This window comes from Aotus nancymaae, unplaced genomic scaffold, assembly GCF_030222135.1.
Source record: "Aotus nancymaae isolate 86718 unplaced genomic scaffold, 86718_ANA_hifiasm-v0.15.2.pri h1tg000008l, whole genome shotgun sequence".
NCBI classification, from domain to species: Eukaryota; Metazoa; Chordata; class Mammalia; order Primates; family Aotidae; genus Aotus; species Aotus nancymaae.
Genome location: NW_026988419.1, coordinates 33,078,909 through 33,094,799, shown reverse-complemented (window position 1 = coordinate 33,094,799; position 15,891 = coordinate 33,078,909). Strand labels below are relative to the sequence as shown.

Sequence of the window (15,891 nt, the reverse complement as noted above, 5' to 3'; positions counted from 1 at the left end):
GCTATTTTTGGGGGGTTGGAGTATTGTCTGGATTTAAATTTATTTACTTTTCGTTGGTTCCCAGTTCTGTCATATTTTAAATTGTAACCTGATGATTAGAATTTTTAAAATTCATGGCCTGTGATTTCAAAGCCATTTTTTATCTGTTAGTCCATTTGCTTATTTCCTACATTGTTCCCTAGAAGTCAAAGTGGTTTATGTGTCCTTTACTCTCAAAGAATAACAGTCCTTTCTCTTTGTTTTTGTAAATTTCAAACGTACTCCAACAAACAGAATAGTGCCCTCCTTCAGTTTATCCTCAGGTTCAACAGTTATTAACACTTTGTCATACTTACTTCATCCTTTTTGTTATATTTCAGTCTCAAATATTGAGTCATTTGATTCTTAAAACACTTATACATATCTCTAAAAAGTAAGAACTTAACAAAGTTCTTAGCAAAACTAGGCAACAATGATCACATCTAACAAAAAAGAATGATTCTCATGGGTATTTTAAAACAGTAACCACCAGATGACAGAATATAAGGGAGGGTGAAAGAAGAAAATTAAAAGTCAAATTAAGGACCAAAGGGCCTTTCTCTCTCTCTTTCTCTCTCCCTCTCTCTCCCTCTGTGTGTGTGTGTGTATGTGTGTCTCTCTCTCTGTGTCTCTCTCTGTGTCTGTCTGTCTCTCTCTCTCTCTCTCTCTCTCTCTCTCTCTCTCTCTCTCTCTCTCTGCTGTTGAGATATAGTTCATACAATTTAAACTGTACAATTTAGGCCAGACGTGGTAGCTCACACCTGTAATACCAGCACTATGGTAGGCCAAGGCGGGTGGATTGCTTGAGGCCAGGAGTTTGAGACCAGTCTGACCAACATGGTGAAACCCCATCTCTACTAAAAATACAAAAGGTAGCCGGGAATGGTGGCATGTACCTGTAGTCCCAGCTGCTCGGGAGGCTGAGGCAGGAGAATCACCTTGAACCCAGAGGTGGATGTTGCAGTGAGCTGAGATGACACCACTGCAATCCAATCTGGGTGACAGAGCAAGACTCTGTCACCAAAAAAAAAAAGTGTACAATATTCTGGTTTTTAGTATATTCATAGATATGTGCAACCATTACCACAGTCAATTTTAGAACATTTCTTTACTTAAAAAGAAACCCTGTACCCTTTAGTTATCACTTTCCTATCCCTCATTTCTAGGCAACCACTAATCTACTTCTTGTCTCTCTAAATTTCCCTGTTCTACACATTTCATATGAATGGAATAATAGAGTATGTGGTCTTTGCAACTGGCTTCTTTGACCCAGCATGTTTTAAAGGTTTCTTCATGTTGTAGCATGTATCAGTATTTCATTCATTTTTATGACTGAATAATATTCCATTGTGTAGATATACCACATTTTGTTTATCCATTTGTCCTTTGATGGACAATTGGGTTTTCATCTTTTGGCTATTACGAATATTCTACTATGAACATTCATTTGCAGGGTTTTGTGTGCAAAGTTCCCTGCTGCCCTTGGATATATCCCTAGAAGTGGAATTGTGCTAAGTCTGTTAAATTGTTTGAGGAACTGCCAAGTTGTTTCAAAAGTTGCTGTGCCATTTTACATTCTTACCAACAAATGATGATTTTTAAAAATTTCTCCTTATCCTTATGAACATTTGTTTTTATATGACTTTGATTCTAGCCATCCTAGTTGGCATGAAGTGATATTGCTTTGTGGTTTTAATTTGCAATTCCCTGATAACTAATGATGTTGAGCGTCTTTTTGCGTGCTTCCTGGCCATCTGTATATCTTCCTGGAGAAATGGCCTGTTGAGATCCTTTGCCCACTTTTCAGTTGAGTCATTTGTCTTTTAATGATTTGTAAGTTAAACTTTTAATTTTGAATAATTTTAGACTTTCAGTAAAGTTGTAAAAACAAAGGTTTCCCATATGGTCCTCTCCCAGCATTCCTTAATTTTAATGTCTTATGTACCCACAGTACAATTATCAAAACTAAAGAATTAGCATTGGTACAATACTATTAACAAACTATGGACTTTCACTAACATCACTTTCTGTTTCAGAATTCTGTCTAGAGTCCCACATTGCATTTAGTTGTTTCTCCTAAGCATCCTCCACCTATGACAGTTCCTCAGTTTTTTTCTTTCTTTCTGCCTTGGACACCTTTGAAGACTACTAGTCAGCTTATTTTGTAGAATATCTCTCGGTTTGGGTGTGTCAGATGTTTTCTCGTGATTACAATGCAGTTGTGCTTTTTTGGTAAATATTCCACAGAAATTATAAGTTCTTCTTGCATCATACCATATACATGATGTCAACATGTTTCATTACTAGTCATGTTACCCTTGATTCCTTGGTTAAGGCGATGTCTGCTGGGTTTTTTAACTGTGAAGTCACAATCTTTTCCTCTATAGTTGATGAACATGGGAGATACTTTGAGTCGATATATTCCATTTCTCAAACTTTTACCCACTAATTTGAGCATCCATTGGTGGCTCTTGCCTGCAACAGTTACAACTGTGGGTACTACTGGTAGTGATTTTCCATTTCTCCCTTTCCTTCTACATTAACTGGAATTTATCTGTAAGGAAGAGTTGTCTTTTCTCCCTCTATTTTCATATATCATGGATATCTCTTTTGTTCTATAGATGAAAGTCCAATACCATCAATATTTATTTTGTTGCTCAGGTTATTCCAACTTTGATCATTAAGAGTTGCTTCAGGTTGGCTTCTGTGTCCATTTGACATGACTTCATGCTATTTGGAGCACTTCCTTACTTTCTGACACACAGGATGTTCCAGGCTTATTCTAGTGAGAAGTGCCAGAATCAGGCACTTCTTTGAGAAGCCTGGTTCCCTTAGAGAATTTTGCTTAGAAACTGAGATCTGAGCACTAGGTATGCATATTGTTTATACTGTGTTGATTTAGTTATCTATTACTCAATAGCAATATTACCATAAACCTAGTGGCTTAAAGTAGCAATCTGGACAGAGTTTAATTGGGTATTCTGCTTAGGGTGTGATAAAGCTGCACTGAAGGTATTGTCCAGGCTGGTTCTCATCTGGAGGCTGTACCGGGAAAGAATCTGCTTCCAAGTCACACAGGTTGTTGGCAGAATTCATTTCTTTGTGGTTCTGGACAGAGGGGCTCATCTTCTTGCTGTTGGCTAGAAGATGTGCTTACTTCTTTACCATACGGCCTCCTTCCCAGGATGGCCACTTAATTCAAAGCCAGCTATGGAGAATCTCTAGAGCAAGTCCTCTAGCAAGATGGAGACTTACATAACAAAATGTCATCTCAGAAGTGAGACATCCCATCACCTTTGCCAGTAATCTGCTTCTTTATTGTAGAGGCTTTGTAGTATATTTTAATGTCTGGTAAGGCTAGTAGCCTCTCATAGTTTTTCTTTTTCATTGTTTCCCTCACTGTTGTTGAATGTTTGTTGTTCCATATGAATCTTAGGATAGTGTTGACTTGTCTAGCTCAGAGTTTCATAACCTTGGCACTGTTGACATTTTGGGCTAGATATTTCTCTTTTATTGGAGGCTGTCCTGTGCATTGTAGGATGTTTAGTGGTATCCCTGATCTCCATCCACTGGATGTCAGTAGCACCTTCACGTTTACAACCAAAAATGTCTCCAGCTGTTGCAAAATTTCAACTGGGAGGCAAAATCATCCGAGTTGAAAACCGCTAGTCTAGCTTGTTGTTTTTATTGGGATTGTACTGAATTTCTGCATTAATTTAGGGAGTTAATCTTAAATTAATTGAGAACAATAATGGAGTCGCTGTATCCAAGAACAGAGGATATCTATTTGTTCAAGTCATCTTCTGTGTCTGGAAGTATTTAGAAGTGCTTGTGTTTAGATTTTTCTTACATAGGTTTTGCACATATTTTGTTAAATTTATTTATAAGTATTTAGTTCTCTTTGTTGCTATTACATATGGACATGTAACTCATGCCCAATATTGTTCATATATATGAAAACGGTTGCATTTTGTGTCAGTTTATTATGTCTTGCTACTTACTAAACTCTGTTATTCTCTTATCTCACAATTGTCTCGAGTTCTCCAGGTATACTATGATATCATCTAAAAATAGAGAGAGTTTTACTTCGTTACCCCTTTGTATGCCTCTTATTGTTTTTCTATTAGCATTGACTATTAACTCAGGCACAATATTAAATAGTAGCAAGAATAGTAAGCATGCTTGCCTTGTTCTTGATTTTAATTGAAATACTTCTATTGAAGTATTTTTGTCTCTCCGTTAAATAAGATACCTGCTTTAGGATTAAGATATGTACATAATTTACTAAGAAAATCCCCCTTGATGCCTATTGAGTGTTTTTATCATGAATGATTGTTGAATTTTGTCAAAGGCTTGTTCGGCATTTATGGAGATAATCATATACTTTATTTCCTTACATTTATTAACATGGTGTCTGTTGATGAGTTTTCTAGTACCAAACTAACCTTGCTTTCCTGGAATAAATCTCACTTGGTCATGCAGTATGTTTTTCATAATGTGAGATGTTGAATTGAGTTTGCTAAAATATTTTGTTTATAATTTTTATAGCAACATACATAATTGATATGAGTCTATAGTTTTGTCTTTGAATTGTCTTTATCTGGCCTAGGTATCATATTAAGGGAATCAAGAAAGTCACCTTCTTGGTTCCTTTAATAAAATAATTTATAGAGCATTATAATTTATGTTTATAATTATTTGTATGTTATATACTTATATAATTTTAAAACATTGCGACTCTCTGGTTTTTGAAAGTTTGTTAGCATCCCCCTCTGAAACCATCTGGACCTAGTATTGTTTTGTGTGGGGTAGTTCCTTAATAACGTTGACTGTTTTTTTTGTGTGTAAAAATTAGACTGTTTAAGCTTTTTGGCTCTTATGGGGTCATTTTTGTTATTTGTATTTTCATAGGAAATTATCCATTTCATCTAAGTTTTCAAATTTATTTGCATAAAAGTCTGCAAATTATCTTTTGTGAATTGGACATGTAAATGAATTTTAAATATCTTTTTTCCCATAATTATTTTGCCTGTATCATTTATTATCTTTTGTGTTTGTTCCTTTTCTCTTTTTCTTAATCAAGTTAGAGTAGTTTATTTATTTTATTAATTTTTGCAAAAAATTAGGACTTTGATTTACTAATTGGATCTATTTTTCTGTTCTCTACTTCACTGATTTCTGCTTTATATTTATTGTTTTCTTCTTTGTGTTTTCTTTGATTTACTTTATTGTTGTTGTTTTCTCATTTCTGGAGCAGGGAATTCAATTTATTATTTTTATTCTTTCATTTATATGGATAACAGTGTTTTATGGCCAGGCATAGTGGCTCACACCTGTAATCCCAACATTGGGAGGCTAAAGTGAGAGGATCACTTTAGCCCAAGAGTTCGAGACCAGCCTGGGCCACACAGGGAGACCCTCACTCTACAAAAAATTTAAAAATCAGCCAGGCATTTTGGCATGTATCTGTAGTCCCAGCTGCTACTAGAGAGGATGAGGTGAGAGGATAGTTTAGGCCTGGGAGGTCGAGGCTGCAATGAGCCAAGATTGTGCCACGGCACAGAGAAAGATCTTGACTCAAAAAATTAAAAATAAAGATAAATAAACACACAAAAACCAATTTTTTAAAAAAGGTTTTTGTGCAATTAGTTTTTCTCTGATCAGTGCTTTCAGTTTATCTTGATTCTGACATGTAGTGTTTTCATTGTCATTTTTAAGTATCTCCTTTTATTCAGGAATTATTTATTAAGACGTTTTAAAATTTCCAGGTGGATGGACCTTTCTTGTTTTTTGTTTTTATTTGTAAATGTAGTTTTATTGCATTTTGGTCAGATTATTTATTGTAATATTTTTGCTTTATGGAAATTGCCGGTATTTTTTTGTGTTTATGACCTACTATAGGATCAGTACTTATAACTGTGCTCTGAGTACTTGAGAAAAATGTGTATTCTCCATAATCAGGATCTAAAGTTTGATATATATCCCTAAGACTTATTGTGTTTATTATGTTGCTTAGATCTTCTGTCTCTTTTCTTCTTTGTCCACTTGATCTGTTTTGTACTAAGGTTATACTAAGAGTGGTATATTAAAATCTACTGTGTCCTGTGTTTCCATGTATCTCCTGTAGTTTTCGCTTCAGAAAGGTGGTTGCTCTGCTTTTTGCTGTGTTAACATCATAATTATTACATATTCATTTTGGATTATCACCTTTATTATATTAAAAGTATCCTCATTTGTCATGTTCAGTGCTCTGGGACTTAAGAGATAAAGACTTTAAAAACATATTTATGTGACCTTTCTGATAACTCCTGCCACTCCTATCTTCAATACCTATGATGATTGTTCCATAATAGCAAGCAGCTTTAATTAGGATCTATTTTCATGGGAGCTACTAGAAGCTGGGATATACCTAGTGCATACCATTTCCAATCCAAAAAAGAAGGAAGAAAACAAAAGTGGCAACTGGTCATCACTCAGAATTTATACTGAATGTTGTGATTTTTGCTTTTAAAAATTATACCAGCTAAGCTGTTTAGCAAATAATCTGCATGCACCATACATGTAAACTAAAATAGAATACTATTTCCTGATAGCATTTTGCTGTTTTGTTTAGAATAGGTAGTTCTTTTAAAAGGATTAATTAAATTCTATCTAATTAACCAAGGCAGTGGTTAATACTGGCTCTGGAGAGGAGTACAAAGGAGTGAAAGAGACCTTTCCTCCTAATCTTGTATACCTTTTTAATTTGGAACCATGTCTGTGTATTTCATCTAAAACCACACACATACACATATACATGTAAAATGTAAAGTATAAATAAACTCCATATCTTGAAACATGGTGTATTAGGTGCATGAATCAACTCTCCTACTGAAAAAAATAAAATTATTGGGTAAAATACTAAAAAAATACCTTGAATGCATTTCTTAGCCAATGACTATTAGCTAATCAATGTTTCTATTAGTAGGAAAGTAAGAAAAGCTCAGATTGGAGACCAAATGATAGCAGGAAACTCAGAGGGGTCAGTGGAGGCTGAAACTCACCTTATCCTGAAGATATTTGTCTAACTAGGTGAACCTAAATATTGCATTCACAGTCTTATGGGGCTAGGGACAGAAGACAAATCCTAGGGTTTATACAAAATGAAGAGTCTAATAGATATTTTTCCATAAAGTTGAGCTACTTTCTCAGTAGAAGAGCAAACTAAAAATAACCTCCCCACTAGCTTGTTCAGCCCCAGGGAATAACTTGGGTGCTGAATTAAGGAGAAAAAAATCTTTCCTTAGAATTCATAACCAAAATAAATGCAGCCTTTATGCAGATTATAACTTGAATTCACAGTATCTCAAAGGCACAAAAAATTTGAAGCTGAGGATTTAGTATAAATAGTACATGAACTATAGTGCCCTGTTGTCAATTAGAAGCAAATATTTTCTAGGGAGTTGTCCATTTCACACTTCAACATGTTTTGCACAGCCAAAGTTCCAAGGAAAATGAATAGCTAGCTCTTGTAAAGAAAAACACTACATACACAGGGGAACAAGGTAACAGCAGAAACTGCAAATCAGATACAGAATATAAAATGTTTAATGTTTCAATAAAGGAGAGGCTTGAAAATGAATGAAGATGTTGAGTGGAAAAATCAAGTCACAAAAAAAAACACCTACAGTATGATTCTGTTGACATAAAGGTCAAACACAGATAAAACCAAACAATATACTTTTTAGGAGAGCAATATACAGTTGCTTAAAATAAAAACTTGTAAAGAAAGGAGTGATTAACACAATTCAGGATAGTGGTTCCTTTATGGGGGAGGAGAGGGATGTGATCAGAAAGAGGCACACTGCAGGTGTGGTAATATTCCATTTCTCAACCTGGATGGTAGGAACATGAACACTTACTTTGTTTTTAAATTGTATATTTTCATGTGTTCTTAAATATATGCTAAATTTCTAATGAAAAGGAACTATGTAGTAAACACATAATGTATAAAATCTATGTTGATTATTTTTTCTTAAATCTTTATTTGAAATACTCTGATAGTGGGAACTATAAGATTTAAGAAAAATTAGAGTATTTTAAATATTTAGCAAAGCTTGTGGTTTAAGGAAACTTCTTTACTATGATGAAACAATTTTCTTCTCCAACCTTCACAGCAAAAGCATTAATTTTGGGCTGTTATTAATCTTCCTTTTTTTCTACTTTGCAGCAAGATGAGAAGATGAAGTGAATTTATGGATTCTGGTTTTTCTGAATTTTCAAAGCACAAGGAATCAAAACAGAAAATAGTATCAAGAAGATGAAATGCTCAATGAAAAGCTTTTTTTTTTTTTGTCTTTCATGGAGTGTTGATTTGTCCATTCTTATGTTTGTTAATAGATATATATGCATAAAATAGCTATTTTATAGCATTAAACTTTTCAAATCATTTTGGTCATCATATATCTTATGTTCTTGTTTATTTAAGCTTCTTTTTATCTAATAGCCCAAAGGTAAAAAGAAGCTTAAATAAACAAGAACTTAAGTTACATGATGTAACCAAACAATAGCTATTAACCTTTTAACCAAATAAAATGTGTTAATAAATACCTTTGCATTGGTTATCTTGTATACCAGGCTGTCTTGTTTTGCTGTGTTTTTAACCTATTCAATACATGTGGACATCTAAAAGGGTTTAAAAGCCGCCTCCTTCCCTGGCCTGTTTTCTGTCTCCCTTCATTCTTCTAATTTTCAGAAATACATGTTGAATGTCAGCTTCTGTATTACTTCTATTATATGTAATCTGATGACTTAGAGGAGGAGATTAACCTTTCAGACTCTTTCAAATTTGGTTTTTATAACTTTGTCTCAAAGATCACTTAGTCTTCCAGTAATAAGAAGTAATAAATCCTGTTCATATCTGAGATCAATACACAGCTTATTGGATTCAAATGACTACTCAAAACTCTATTCTACCTAGATAGAAAACTTTTTTAGACAATATCTGACCGCTAAAGGGGTGAGCTCAGAAATCTGCATCTTAATCAAATGCTTCAGGTAAGTCTGTCCAAGGATTGTCCTAGTACTACACTTTGAGAGACTGCAGTAGGGGTACAGAGTGCTGTAGGGGTATAGTCAATAGCTCTAGTGAAAGATGGATGGTTTTATTCAAAGAATCCCAGTTGATGAATAAAGAAGAAATGCTAGAATTAGAAAAATTGCAACCCCTTACTAAAACTACTGCTCAGACAATGCTCAACAATGGATGTAAAGCAGTTGATGGAGATAATTCATTTTGAAGGGATAACCCTTTGAACCCACTATTCAATGTCAGCATCATTACGACTGAAACAACCAGACACCATATGCTTCCTGCTGTGCTGCAGTATTAAGTATATGGTATCACCTATAAAGTGTTCTCTCCCCCCAAAAAATTGAACCTGAACTTAAAGCTTTAGTTCTAATATTTGGTGTATAAGAAATAAATAAGGTAGAAAAATAACACTACTGAGAAGCAATTACCCACATTGAAAAAGTGGTTCATTTCATTAGGACAACTGACCTGGTTTCTTTTTCAACATGTTAACAGTGCTAAGTCTGTTTTAGATCAAAGGAGACATACAAGACCACATGCAAATACATTGCACAGCTCTTGTTTGATTCAAAGAAGTCAAATGTAAAAGACTTTTTTAGGCCAGGGGTGGTGGCTCATGCCTGTAATCCCAGCACTTTGGGAGGCTGAGGCGGGTGGATCATGAGGTCAAGAGACTGAGACCATCCTGGCCAACATGGTGAAACCCTGTCTTTACTAAAAATACAAAAATTAGCTGGGCATGGTGGCACGTGCCTGTAGTCCCAGCTACTGGGGAGGCTGAGGCAGAATTGCTTGAACCAGGGAGGTGGGGGTTGCAATGAGCCGAGATCGCGCCACTGCACTCCAGCCTGGCGCCTGGTAACAGAGCGAGACTGTGTCCAAAAAAAAAAAAAAAAGACTTTTAGATACTGAGAAATGGCATTGTGGCTGACTAAAACAAATGTGTATGTGTGTTTTTGAAGTATTTAAGGCTAAAATAAGTCCAGGATTGGCTTTTAAATACTACAAAAAAATGGAGTATGGCAAAATGTTGACCATTGTTAAAGCTCAGTGAAGGGCAGGCAGATGCCAGTTGCACTCTTCAGTTTTATGTACAAATTTTGGAAATTTTCACAATAAAATTTTTGTGTTTACATAAATGAAATAACATGGGAAAATGTTCTAAGGTATGTCAAGTGAAAGGAAGTCTGAAAAATAGTTTAATCCTACTTGTTTTTAAAGGTGTTACAGTGCATATTTCAAAAAATAAGGATAGACTAAAAAGTGAACAGTGGAAAGTTCTAAGTTGTGGGCTTATAGGTAATCTTTATGCTTTGCTGTATTTTTTACATCTCTGTTCTTATTTACCAGATAAACTTTGTGGTTAGTTACTGGATAAACTGTAAATAGTGATAAAACTTTTAAGTTTATCTCAAGATATCTCTTTGTTTTAAAATGAGTAATTATTAGGTTTGCGCAAAAGTAATTGCAGTTCTTGCCATTGGAGGTAATGGTAAAAACCGCAATTATTTTTGCACCAGCCTTATGTTTCTAAAAGGTAAAGTTGTAAACCTATTTGTTGTGTCCTCAAGATCTGCTCCAGCAGAGTTGGAATAAATATGATTGTTTACACTTAAGAGTTCAGGACTACAACAGGCCTGGTTGGAGGGGACGTACTACCGTTCCCAGACTTAAATATAGCTGGAACATCACCTAAAATATGCAATAACATAAGACCATCCAAAGCAATGTCACAGGACTTACAATGTTTGCTAAGACGCAAGTGGGTGTTACATGGACGCTAAGCGCCGCTGGCGAGGAGATCCTTTATCTCCTCATTTCATCTTGTTTCATTCGTAAGGATGCTGACATTGAACAGTGGGTTCAAAGGTTATCCCTTGTAATGAATTTCTCTAACATTTCACCTAGTTGTTTTATATCCATTGTTGAGCATTTTCTGAGCAGTAGTTTTAATATGGGGTTACAATTTTTTCTAATTCTAGCATTTCTTCTTCATTCATCAACTGAGATTCTTTGAATAAAACTATCCATCCTACACTAGAACTATTGACTATATTTACAGCACTGTGTACCCTTAATGCAGGGGTCGTCTTCATCTTCGCCAGATGATTTCCGCCCACACAGAGGGCGCCAGTGACGCCCACACACGTGCTGTTGTCCCGGAAGAGTTTTCCTGGCAAAGAGCTCAGGAACGTTGGCTCTTTATCAAGGCTTTCTCCGTCTGGGTGGGTGGGTGAGTTGGCCTCCAGTAAGCCCCGCCCCACTCGGCGGGTCGGCGCTGCCGGGTCCCAGTTGCCCACGACTTCCTAGAGCCGCTGCCTCCTCCAGCTCCGGGCCCTCGGACTCGCGCGCCTGCCACCATGGACCGGACGCCAGAGCTGCTCTTCTACGTTAATGGCCGCAAGGTGAGCGCCTGCGGGCTGACCCTGCTCCCAGATCCGCAGCCCGGGTCGGGGCAGAGAGGAGCCCCTGCCGTTCGTCCTATCCTTTCGTGCCCGCCGCTTAAGGCACTCAGGCACGTACCTGGCTTTCTCCTTTAATAGCGGCTTTTTCTTCGCGTTCTCACCCCTGCCTCCCGGGCAGGTGAAGGCTGCGTTTTCAGGGACTGCTCTGGATCTTTGGACCCCCACCTTCCTCATGTTCCCCTTTCCTTGTGAGGCTCACAGCCTGATTACCAACCACACGCCCTCCCTAAACAGTAAGGAAAAAAGTATTCATGCCCATCAAGGTCAGCACTCCCAAACCTTCCCTCCCTCAATTCCAGCCCATAACGGGAACGTCCTCCAGTACTTTGAGAGCAGCCTACAGAGATGGCTGAGCCTCAGCTGGCCGGGTGCATTTGGAAGCGCAGAGAGCAACTTAGAGTCGGGACAGGACTGTAGAGACTAACACATTCAAACCATCGTTTCTCAGATGAAGAAATCGTCACTTTCCAAAGTCAGCTAGTTCCTGGCGGAGCTGAACACAAGTCAGGCTCTGGGGGCTCCAAGGTCCTCACAGGGTCCACTGCTGGGTCGGGCTCTGCCCCCTCAGAAGCTGGGCTCACTCTGGCAACCCGAGGGACAGTTCTAGGCATTGTCCGATGTTTGGGGGCAGCAAAGCCCCGTGGGCATCCTTTAAGACACCCCCCTGAATGTAAGCATCAACTCTGCTCACTCTTAATGTCCCAGTTTTAATGACACCACTTTGAAGGAGGGGACTGAGGCAGGAAGGTTAAGGAGCTTCCCTAAGAGTGTGGCTCATGCCTGAAATCAGCACTTTGGGAGACCGAGGCAGGAGGATTGCTTGAGCCCAGGAGTTCGAGTTTAGCCTGGGCAACATGGCAAAAACGCTATCTCTACAAAAAATAAAAAATAACCAGGTGTGGTGGTGGACGACTATAGTCCCAGCTACTGGTGAAGGGCGGGGGGATCGCTTGAGTCTGAGAGTTCCAGGTTACAGCGAGCTGTGATCACACCACTGCACTCCAGCCTGAACAAAAGAACAAGATCCTGTCTCTTAAAAGAAACAGAGCTAACAACCAAGCAAGACCAGTGGCATCTGCTTTCCCTGGTGCTCGTGTTGGTGCTGGTTCATTCAGAGCCACCTGTGACCCCTGCTTCTGGCTAAGGGCAGCCACAACACTTTTCCTTACCAGCAACAGCTGCCTCTCCTGGAAGCTAAACAGGGTGAAACATCAGACCCTAGTTGTGAGGCCTGTTCTAAGGCCCTCATCCTAATTTCATTTGTGGTTTTGTATTATGTTTCTTAAAGAGGGGCCCCCAAATTGTACATTAGACCCCTCAAAAACTTTGCCCCAGCTGCCTGGGTTCCACATTGGACAAAATGAACTTGTTTTTCCTGATCTGTAGTGGGGGTCATTAGGACCCCTTCACAGGACTGCTGTGAGGGTGAAATATGACAATGGGGTGAGGTGATTGACATTATGTCACTTTTTCTTCTTCTGCATAATGGAATGGTGTAGTAAACAGAACACTGGCTTTGTTGTTCAAACAAGTCTTCAATTCCAGTTCTAATTCTAATTGAGAAAACCTAACCTCCCAGAGGCTTAGTTCCTCTGTTAAAAGAGAATGATGCTACTTACTTCATAAACAGTGATCATGAGCATTCAATCCATTTATTTGTTTAGGGCCTACCATATACCAGGCAGTGTTCCAGGCTTATGAGATACAGCAGAGCACAGAAATAACAAGTCCCTGCGTGCATAGAGTTTAAATTGTGCTGGGGAGATAGCAAGAATATAAATACATGGAATTGTGTAATGTCAGGAAGTGAGAAGTGCTAATATAAAAAATAAAGCACAGCAGGGGGACAGAGAATGTGCAGGATACTTAGATGGGATGGATGTTTTGGCCTCTCTGAAAGGGTGGCATTTGAGCAGTGACTGGGATGCAGTGAGGAACAAGCCATGCAAACATCTGGGGAAAGAGCATCCAGGGTGGGGATGGCAGGTGCAAAGGTCCTGAGGTGGAAGGATTTCTGTGTGCTCAGGAGGTAGGTTGGTGGGGTTGGCAACATGGCCAGGGTCCACGTTACTAGGGCTTTATAGGTGATGGTAAGGGTTTGGGTTAAATGAGGAAATGGGTTTTGAGTCTAACATCTCCTTGCTTCTCCTTCCCCTACTTCCAAACAAATATTGGGATTTTTAACATCCATGGCCAAGAACAGTTGGTGGCCTATTGATTTTTTAAATTAGATAAGCTAGTTCTTATCTATGGGCTCACTTTGTCTATGGACCAAATGTCCTGTGGTTATTTGTAAAGTATGCTATGGAGATATTGATTCTGTTTTTGCAATTACCCATCAAAAGAAACTGTTAACCTTTCCCTTTCCTTTTCCTCTCTTCTAAATTCTATTAGGTGTGTGCTTCAGTACTGGTAAACAAGCCTGATTACTTACATGGGAAGAACTAGAATAAACTTTCTTCTTTTTTTTTTTTTTTGACATCAAGTCTCACTCTGTTACCCAGGCTGAAGTGCAGTGGCGTGATCTCAGCTCACTGCAACCTCCACCTCCTGGGTTCAAGCGATTCTTATGCCTTAGCCTCCTGAGTAGCTGGGACTACAGGCTTGAGCCACCACAACCAGCTAATTTTTGTATTTTTAGTAGAGATGGGGTTTCACCATGTTGGCCAGGCTGGTCTCAAACTCCTGACCTCAGGTGATCTGCCTGCCTTGGTCTCCCAAAGTGCTAGGATTACAAGTGCGAGCCACCGTACCCAGCCTAGCATGAACTTTTCAGTTTCAGAGAGTAAGGGACTGTTGAGAAGAGTGTGAGAGAGAAAACCTACCATAGAAGAGGGCTTTTGATTTCAAATGCAATCTCTGGAATTAAAAACTCACCTTTGAAAAAGAAGCTTAGAAGTGAAGCCACTTAGGAGACAGTAGGTGTCATGATGGCTTCTGTTCTGCTTTTTGCTAAACTTTCTCATGTCACCAAAAGTTGTCATCAGGCAGATGGTATTACAGAGAGACTTCTGTAATCTTATTCACTCTACCAAGGCCCCCAGAAGAACAGATGACCCATTTAACATGGAGTTTTAGGGAAGAAGAGCCTGTGAATAAATTCTGCCATAGATGCCACATTCCAACCTCAACTTAGGAACTGAAGCATATCATTTCATGAGGCAATGAGGTGTGGAAATCAAAGGTATGGGCCTTGGAACTAGTCAGGCATGGGTTTGAATCCTGTGGTATCTGCTCTGCCACTTGGCAGCTCTGGGACCTCAGGCAAGGTACTTAATGTCGCTGAGCTTCCGTTTTCTCCTTTGCAAAATGGAGCTAATAACAGAACATTTTCCCCTGAAATTGGGGGTGATTAAGTGGCATGGAGAGTGGTTAGCAAGGTGCATGTACACAGGAAACACTTGATATGTGGAAACAATTGTTACTATCTGGACTAGAAAATTATCTGCTTCATTAGTAGAGCTAGAACCTGCTTGGAAGAGTCAAGATGACTGCTTCTTAGCAGTCATCTTGCATTATTTGTGCAATAAATGTAGACTTTTGGTATTGGTATGGGAATCTCAAAAGAGCTGTTTATTGGCTAGCATTCTCTAAGGTTTTTGGTTTACAAGGCTGAGAGAGGAAATTTCTGGGCTTCTAGAATGGCTGTAATGATTCAGAGAAAAGAGAAGTTAGAGGCAGCTTAGGCAGAAAGAAGTAACAAGCAAAATGAATTTTAAAGCAATCTAAAGCTCAGGAAGATGTGTCTTATGGCTGTCCCCTGAGGCCTCTTTCTCTCCTCTGAGGCTGTTGTAGATTATTGTTCTTTTCTACTAACTGTGTCTCATAGCATACACCCCTTTCTTTCCTCTTCTTCTACCTCTCAGCCTTGTCCTTTCACATGCACTTCTAACTCTTCCTTATTTTCTACTCTCTCCCCTCTTATCTCCCTCTTCCTTTCTCTTTCTGACTCTGTCTTGGATCTGTCAGGGCCTCCTCAGGCACTAGTCACTGGCAGTACACAGAGGAAACTGAGTCTTAACCAAGTACAATGTAAACTTGGACTTGGTTACATTGGGTTAAAAAGGGCTGGCAGTGATACAGAGGGACAGATTCCACCCTTGCAACATTCAAGGCTATGCTGAGATGAGTACATGCAATGACCCTGACCTGCGAACTGGCAACATCTCTCTAATCCAGAGTCAACCAGAGTAACTGTTACCCAGCTCTGCTACACCTCCTAGCCTCTATCTGAGTTCTAACCTCCCTGTTTCATTCCCAGAGCTGCCAGGACAAGATGCATGCTAGATCCCTGCCCCCACTTCCTCCAAATACAAACACCCACTACATCAAAAC

General features: G+C 38.6%; 2 protein-coding genes across 3 annotated transcripts in view; both read left to right on the top strand.

Annotated features, from left to right (window-relative positions):
* Positions 1-8,711, top strand: part of SGO2 (shugoshin 2) — a 59,740-nt gene extending 51,029 nt beyond the window's left edge. Inside the window, exon 9 of the mRNA XM_012473231.2 lies at positions 8,228-8,711. Coding sequence (XP_012328654.2) covers positions 8,228-8,243 — 16 coding nt within the window. The 3' untranslated portion in view covers positions 8,244-8,711. The remainder of the gene's footprint in view (positions 1-8,227) is intronic.
* Positions 8,712-11,352: 2,641 nt separating this feature from the next.
* LOC105731457 (aldehyde oxidase) overlaps positions 11,353-15,891 on the top strand; it is an 87,177-nt gene continuing 82,638 nt past the window's right edge. The window contains exon 1 of one of the 2 annotated variants that reach the window (XM_021670702.2): positions 11,353-11,496. In XM_021670702.2, coding sequence (XP_021526377.2) covers positions 11,452-11,496 — 45 coding nt within the window. In that variant the 5' untranslated portion in view covers positions 11,353-11,451. The remainder of the gene's footprint in view (positions 11,497-15,891) is intronic. The other variant, XM_021670703.2, reaches the window with a different exon arrangement.